Raw genomic sequence first — 8,353 nt, 5'->3', positions numbered from 1 at the left:
ATGGGGTCTGTTGGAAATTTATGTATTTTTACTCTATTTTTTTTTATTTTATTTTTTGATATATCTTTTTATTGTTTCATTTATGTATTTACAAATTTATCATTTTATATTAATCATCTATTTTGTCTGTAATATTTAATCTAATGATTCTAACAATAAGAACCACCTTAATGTCCGATGGTACATGAGGACCTAAGAATTCTCTGTTGCTTTGCTGATGTTCTTTTTGTTATATGTCTATTATGCTAGTCTATTTGTTGCTATCCATGGCCAGTTATTGTCTGCCAAACACTTATGATTTGTTTCTTTTTCGTTGCTGTGGCGGCTTTCATATGTTCACTGAACTTTTAGCTAGGGTTCTGTATGAAACATTTTGTTTATATACTTAAATGCAGGTAGCAGTATAACACTAAAATTTAAGTGCATATGCACTGACTTTGCCTTGAAATGCAAATGATTGAAACAACAGTCTGGTTTTAGCTCTAGTCGCCTATATAACTGCCTTGCTGTACAAATAAATGATATATATCTACATAAGCTAAGATTAGCGAACTTAATTATTATATATATTTTTTTTTGTGATTATTATCAAATAAATTTTGTGTGCTTATTGTAACGTTGTGAATGAAAAAAAAAGAACTGATTTTAATTTTGTAACTTAAATAAAAAAGAGAAAAAAACTCCTACATTAAATTTGGTGCCGAAACCCGGGAAAGTTAAAGACATATTTCCTATATGAAAAGAAGAAACATATAACTTTATATAAAAAGATAAAAAGGCAAGAAGTAAATTAAATTTAATTAAGAGACAAGCAACTAATTGATTACTTTGTGACACAATGCCGGATCTTGACCGAGCTATAGAGGACCAACGTCTACTAATTACGAGGTTGTCTCGTTTTATGGATGAATATGAGAAACTGCCCACTATTTCTAGAACCCGTGGAATATCGCAGACCGTTTTGGATAAGATTGAGGAAATAAATAGATTGTTCGAAAGCAACCATGAGAGGATATACGATTATATTCGCGACAGTTCAATTTCGACAAGTGATGTTCCATATTTGTCTGAGGATGTTTATTTTGCTTTTTGTCATGATTTTATGATAGCCAAAGGTAAATTGCTGGATGCTATGGTTGAATTTAATGCCACTATTTCGCCTACCCTACATTCTAGTACGTTTCATGCTTCGTCCCATAGAGGTGATAGTTCTTTGAATGATGTTCGCCTTCCCAAGATAGATATCCCGGTTTTTTCTGGAAATTATTTGGATTGGATATCCTATAGAGATATGTTTGTTTCAGTGGTACACAACAACCAGGGTCTGTCTGATGTTCAGAAGTATTATTATCTAAAGGGTTCGTGCAAAGATACACCATTGTCCATTGTGAACGACTATCCTGCTTCTGATACAAGTTACCAGCTGGCTTGGTCAGCTCTTACTAGAAGATATCATAATAAAAGGAAGATTTCTGATACGATTTTCCGGAAGCTATTTGATATTAGGAAATCTGATGGTTCATGTGATAGCATAAAGAATATTCTTGATTCGACTAGGACGTGTATTGCTCTTTTTACTACATTGCAGATAGATTGTGGGAATTGGGGTCCTATTCTCATCCATATAACTGTTTCTAAACTGGATATTCAGACCTGTAAGGAGTGGGAACGGTCATTGAAGGCATCGACGGAGATACCTAAGCTTGAGGAGCTATTTTTATTTTTGGAAACCACGTTCCGTACGTTGGAGTCTGTTAACGACCATGATCTGTCTATGGTTAGGCCCACTGTGAAACCTTTTAATAACTCTTTCAGGCCTTTGCAGACACGGAGGGTTCATTTGGTATCAAGTCATGATGACAACTGTCCTTGCTGTGGGAAAAGACATCTTTTGTATAAGTGTTTCCAATTTGCTGCTCAGTCCTCCACGGCTAAGCGCGACTTAATTTTTTCCAAGAATATTTGTAGGAATTGTTTGAATGTTGGCCATTTTTCTAAGGATTGTCGTTTACATACTCGTTGTCATATTTGCCAACTGCCTCACCACACGATAGTGCACAATGAGTTCTCCAATGACAGGCAGTTGGCGAGTTCTTCGTCTGCTTCCACTTCTGCTGCATCAGCTGATATTGCTGATGTTGTCGAGTCAGCCACCCCAGACCTTAACTGCCACTTGTCCGTATTGAATTCGATTGTCATGCCAAATGTACTGCTTGCCACGGTGCGTGTCATAGTTCAGACCCATTTCGGGGATTTTACTCTACGAGCGATTTTGGATCAGGGTGCCCAGGCTACTTTAATCACGGAGAGTGCGGCCCAGCTTTTAGGACTCAGGAGGAGTAGTACCCATGTTCGTATTAATGGAATAGGAGGGGAGTCCATCGTTGTTCGGAGCTATGTCAACTTTTGTCTCATTTCTTCATATGAGAAAGGGTTCAGACTTGAGAGCAATGCATTTGTGATGCCATCACTGACATCTTATCATCCAGGTCCTATTGGTCGATGTCAGTTGCCAGATTTGGAAGGCTATCACTTAGCCGATCCTCAATTTTATGGTAATGATAAAATTGATTTATTGATCGGTGGTGACCTATATGGCGACATATTACTCCCACAGCAGAGGAAATTTAAAAAGGGTATATTTCTTCAGCTTTCTCATTTTGGTTGGGTTGTTTCTGGTCCAACAGCTTCCCCAGGGTTTTCCTTTGATGTGAATGTGAACATGTGTTCTCTGGATAGTTTGCTGAAGGCATTTTGGGAGCAAGAAGAATTGGTGGAAAAGAGAGCATCTACGCAAGAGGATAATTTGTGTGAAGAATACTTCAGGAGAACTTACAGTCGTGGAAAGGACGGTAGATATACGGTGGCGCTACCTTTTAAGTCTGAGTTATATGGGAAGGAGGCTCCTAAGTTCAGTCATACTGATTTTCTTGCACTTAAAAGACTGAAAAGTATGGAAGACCGCTTCGATCGAGACAACGGTTTGGCTCTGCAATACAGGAGTTTCATGGCAGAATATGAGTCTTTAGGGCACATGAGAAACATTGGAATTTATCCCCAGGCTCTCCGACAACACGGTTACTTTCTGCCACATCACGGTGTTTTAAGGGAGAGCAGTTCCACCACCAAACTTCGTGTTGTATTTGACGGAAGCAGCAAGAGGCCACCATATTCCTCACTTAATGATGAGTTGTGTTCTGGGCCTGCCCTTCAAAATGACTTACCTACGATTATAACTCGTTGGAGGCGATATAAAATCGGTTTCCGTTCTGATTTGGAAAAAATGTTTCGACAGATCAAGGTAATAGATCGCCATCAACCTTACCAACAAATTTTGTGGCGTGGGGCAGACTCGTCCATAAATATTTATGAACTACAGACCGTGACATACGGTACCAGCCCTGCTCCCTATCTCTCAATTAGAGTATTACATCAACTGGCTAAGGACGAATATCACACATATCCCGAGGCGTGTGACATTGTGAAGACGGATACTTACGTAGATGATGTCATTTCTGGTGCTGACACTATAGGCGAGGCAAAGAGTCTTCAGGAAAGATTGGTAAAATTATTGGCTTCGGGTGGTTTCAATTTGAGAAAGTGGACCTCAAACTCAACCGAACTTATGGAACATATACCCGACGAATTCAGAGAGAAGGTGGATTTGATCGCTTTTGAAGAGCAGAATTTAGTCAAGGCTCTAGGACTAGCCTGGGACATCAGAGGCGACTCTTTTACATTCAAGGTCAACTTCCAAAGTCAAGATGAAGTTACAAAGAGCAGCCTTCTATCAGACGCTTCGAAACTCTATGATCCTTTAGGCTGGTTGGCGCCAGTTACTATTAACGCTAAGGCCACCTTTCAGAAACTTTGGTTGGAAGGTATTGATTGGAAGGACAGGGTTCCTTTTGCTATTCAAACTTATTGGACTAAATACATCGCCGAATTGATAAATTTAGAGCGCATTAGGATTCCGCGCAGGATTGGATGCTTCAAATATAGCAGAATTGAGCTACACGGCTTCTGTGATGCTTCACAGACTGCTTTTGCTGCTGCTGTCTATGCAAAAGTTCTATGTAATGAGAAGCCTACCGTACATCTTTTGCAGTCGAAGACTAAAGTCGCCCCCTTAAAAGTTTTGTCGATACCCAAGTTGGAGTTGTGTGGAGCTAATCTTTTGGCAAAGCTTATGCACAAAATTAAGAATCAGCTGGATCGCGAAATTAGTAAAATATTTTACTGGACTGACAGCATTACAGCCCTATGTTGGATAAGGGGCGAATCAGCGAAATGGAATGTCTTCGTTGGCAATCGGGTGGCCGATATTCAGCGATATACCAATATTTCTGAGTGGTTTTATGTATCAACGCACGATAACCCTGCCGATTGTGCTTCTCGAGGCATCCCAGCTACAGAATTGGTGAACCACGAACTGTGGTGGTCCGGGCCTGAATGGCTACTTCTTTCTCAATCTGAATGGCCTCCACAACCTACTAGCTCGTACGAAACTGATCTAGAAAAACGGAAACAAAAAATTGTTATCAATCTCGTGACAACACCTGATTATCCTGAATTGCTCAGTAAATTCGCTTCATTGACACGACTGGTGCGAATCACTGCAGTTATATTAAGATTCTACCATAACATTAAAACAGCAACACAACATCGAATGTTTGGTTATCTTAAAACGAAAGAATTAGATGGTGCACTGAATCTATTAATATTTTTGTCTCAACGTGTGGATTTTGATGATGAACTTACTTGCCTGCAGAAGGGATATGAGTTATCGAAGGCCAGCGGAATTGCAAAGCTGTGTCCATTTATTGACGAAAATGGAATTCTCAGGGTTGGAGGTCGATTACAGAAAGCTAAGTTTAACTATGAATATAAGCATCCTATCTTATTATCCAAACACAATCCTCTTTCTCGCTTGATTCTTTCAGATGCTCATGTGAAGACGCTTCATGGCGGACTTACTCAGATGCAGGCATATGCAACGCGGAAATTTTGGATTATATCGGCCCGTAATATAGCTAAACAGGTGCAAAGGAAATGTGTAACGTGCTTCAGGTATAAAGCAAAAACAGCTGAGCAAATAATGGGTGACCTTCCAACCGTTCGCCTGCAGCCAACACGCCCATTCAAACATAGTGGAGTAGACTATGCGGGACCAATCACTATAAAACAGTCAACCGCTCGCAATTCTGTCACGACGAAGGGTTACATATGTCTCTTCATTTGCATGGTAACGAAAGCTCTGCATCTGGAAGCAGTTACAAGTTTGTCTACGGATTCATTTATAGCTGCTTTTCGAAGATTCACCTCTCGCCGTGGAGTGTGTACGGACTTGTACTCTGATTGTGGTACAAATTTCATTGGGGCAAATAAAGAGTTAAAGATTCTGCAGCGGAGAAGTCGTGATTCGGTTCCAGAAGAGCTCTATGAAATACTGGCAAACAATGGAACGAAATGGCACTTCATACCACCAGCCTCCCCCAATTTTGGCGGGTTATGGGAAGCAGGGGTGAAGTCAACCAAACACCACTTAAGAAGAACCATGGAGAACCGTATTTTAACCTTTGAAGAGCTCACAACTCTGCTAGCCCAAATTGAAGGATGCCTGAATTCACGACCCTTGTGCCCATTATCTCCTGATCCCAATGATTGCACCGCTCTAACACCAGCACATTTCATTGTGGGTGAGCCTATCTTATCAATCCCAGACGAAAACCTCCTTGATTGCTCAATTGACCGTCTCACTCGATGGAAAGTGGTTGAAAGACTAAAACAACAGTTCTGGAAGCGTTGGGTTAGTGAGTTTGTGAACCGTCTTCAATCGCGACCAAAATGGCTTAAACCACAAAACAATCTTGAAGTTGGAGACCTGGTTCTAGTGTTTGATGAGCGTTTACCCCCTGGCCAGTGGCCCTTGGCTCGCATTTCTGAAGTACATCCGGGTTCAGATGGTCGAGTACGTGTTGTTTCAGTTTTCTCAAATGGAAAAACATACAAGAGACCAGTTTCAAAAATCGCACTTCTTCCTATTAAAGATAATTTTCAAGTAACTACAAATTAACAAAAATGAGTTGCTGTGAGTCGAGGCATAGCACGGTGATCTCGAGAAAAACCGAATAAAACACCTCAAACCCCTTATTTAACTTTGTAAAGAACAGTTGTTCTTTGTGCGGGGGAATGTTGGAAATTTATGTATTTTTACTCTATTTTTTTTTATTTTATTTTTTGATATATCTTTTTATTGTTTCATTTATGTATTTACAAATTTATCATTTTATATTAATCATCTATTTTGTCTGTAATATTTAATCTAATGATTCTAACAATAAGAACCACCTTAATGTCCGATGGTACATGAGGACCTAAGAATTCTCTGTTGCTTTGCTGATGTTCTTTTTGTTATATGTCTATTATGCTAGTCTATTTGTTGCTATCCATGGCCAGTTATTGTCTGCCAAACACTTATGATTTGTTTCTTTTTCGTTGCTGTGGCGGCTTTCATATGTTCACTGAACTTTTAGCTAGGGTTCTGTATGAAACATTTTGTTTATATACTTAAATGCAGGTAGCAGTATAACACTAAAATTTAAGTGCATATGCACTGACTTTGCCTTGAAATGCAAATGATTGAAACAACAGTCTGGTTTTAGCTCTAGTCGCCTATATAACTGCCTTGCTGTACAAATAAATGATATATATCTACATAAGCTAAGATTAGCGAACTTAATTATTATATATATTTTTTTTTGTGATTATTATCAAATAAATTTTGTGTGCTTATTGTAACGTTGTGAATGAAAAAAAAAGAACTGATTTTAATTTTGTAACTTAAATAAAAAAGAGAAAAAAACTCCTACAGGGTCGGAAATGGATATTTCGATGTGTTGCAAACGGAAGGACAAAATGAAGATACCCGCATCCTTCGGTGGTGGGTATAAAAACTGACGATTTTGACAATGAAACAAAACACGAAACGTGCATTAGCTATTTAAACCAGTGTTGCCAAAAAGATAGTAGCTAAACTATCACCCTTCATTTAGATAAAATTTCGTTTTTAGATGAAATTTCACTGAAATTTTGTATTTAAATAAAATTTTAATCACATAATTTTACTGACATTTTGGGGAAATCTTAAGTTTATCTAACGAAAATTTTTTCAATTAAAAATTTAATTGAAAATTGAAATGTTTTCAATTAAAAGATTAATTAAATCAATAATGTTTTTAATGAATCCGGATTTATTTTCAATTACGATCGTATTGAAATTTAAGCACTTTTCAATTAAACAATTAATTGATTCAATAATTTTTTTAATTGAATCTGATTTTTTTTTTCAATTGGGTTCGCGATTGAAATTGTTTAGTATTAGGATCTTTACTTATACTAATCTTCCCAATATTGAGAGAGTCTGTGATTATCTCGTCGTCGGACCCCTGTCCGTTAGTCAGTATTGAGTGCCCCATGACTGCACCGCCTGATGGCTCAATATGAGGATATTTGCTTATTCTTGTCTTCCCAATCTTGAAAAGACGGCTATGGCCCCGTAGTACGTCATGCCTTTAGTCTTAGCTAAACTTGTCACCGAGACCTGATCAATGCCCACCACAAGGAGAACTCCTTCCTGCTTCTCTTCCCTATGGAAAACCTCACATTTCTCCACAACCAAGTCTTGGGTTTGATTGTTTTACTCTTACACATCCTTGGTGAAGATCGTCGCCTTTGTGAGCTGTGGGATGTTCATCTTTCTCACAAGGTTGAGCTTTGCGACCTAGGGAGTGTGGATACTTCCAACGAGATGTTTGACGGTATAGATATATTCTGCTGACGCAAAGTGCAGCGTTAAGATGTTCCCTTTATACTCGCAGCTCATAATTCGTATGGGCGGACCCCCTCAGAGTTCAACACATGTTTGACAACCCATTCGTTTACCAAATGTCTCACCTGGGACCGACGTTCTGGTGGAATCCTACTGGATGCACAGCCGATATCGATGACTGTATAAGTGATCTCATCTTTGTTGCACTCCGACTTAAGAGGTCGGCTCCTTACCTTTCTCCGCGACCATTCCCCTTCCGTGATGGTTGTGGCATCCTTTTGGAAGTCATTGCGGTGGTTTGGTTTGGTCTTCCCAGAGTACTTGAAAGCGGGGAGCTCTAATCTTCTTCAGCGTCTTGGCCTCAGTCTCCTGTTATGCTCCTCGGGAGATCTGATTCTTTTCCAGCTTCCGTAGGAGTGCTTGGAAAGTCAGTTCTCTTCATTCCAACATCCTGCACTTTCGCCCGATTGCGTTGCCGGTACACACTCCTCAGTCTCCTAACTCGTGCACGGATCGCTTTCT

At 39.3% G+C, this 8,353-nt stretch overlaps 1 protein-coding gene across 1 annotated transcript; it reads left to right on the top strand.

Annotated features, from left to right (window-relative positions):
• Window positions 1–838: 838 nt before the first annotated feature.
• On the top strand, window positions 839–6,076 carry LOC131996811 (uncharacterized). The gene has a single exon (XM_059366788.1). The coding sequence runs from the start codon at window positions 839–841 to the stop codon at window positions 6,074–6,076; it is 5,238 nt and encodes a 1,745-aa protein (XP_059222771.1).
• The last annotated feature ends 2,277 nt before the right edge of the window (window positions 6,077–8,353 follow it).

The sequence above is a fragment of the Stomoxys calcitrans genome, chromosome 1 (assembly GCF_963082655.1).
Source record: "Stomoxys calcitrans chromosome 1, idStoCalc2.1, whole genome shotgun sequence".
NCBI lineage: Eukaryota > Metazoa > Arthropoda > Insecta > Diptera > Muscidae > Stomoxys > Stomoxys calcitrans.
This window is presented reverse-complemented; position numbering and strand designations above follow the sequence as displayed.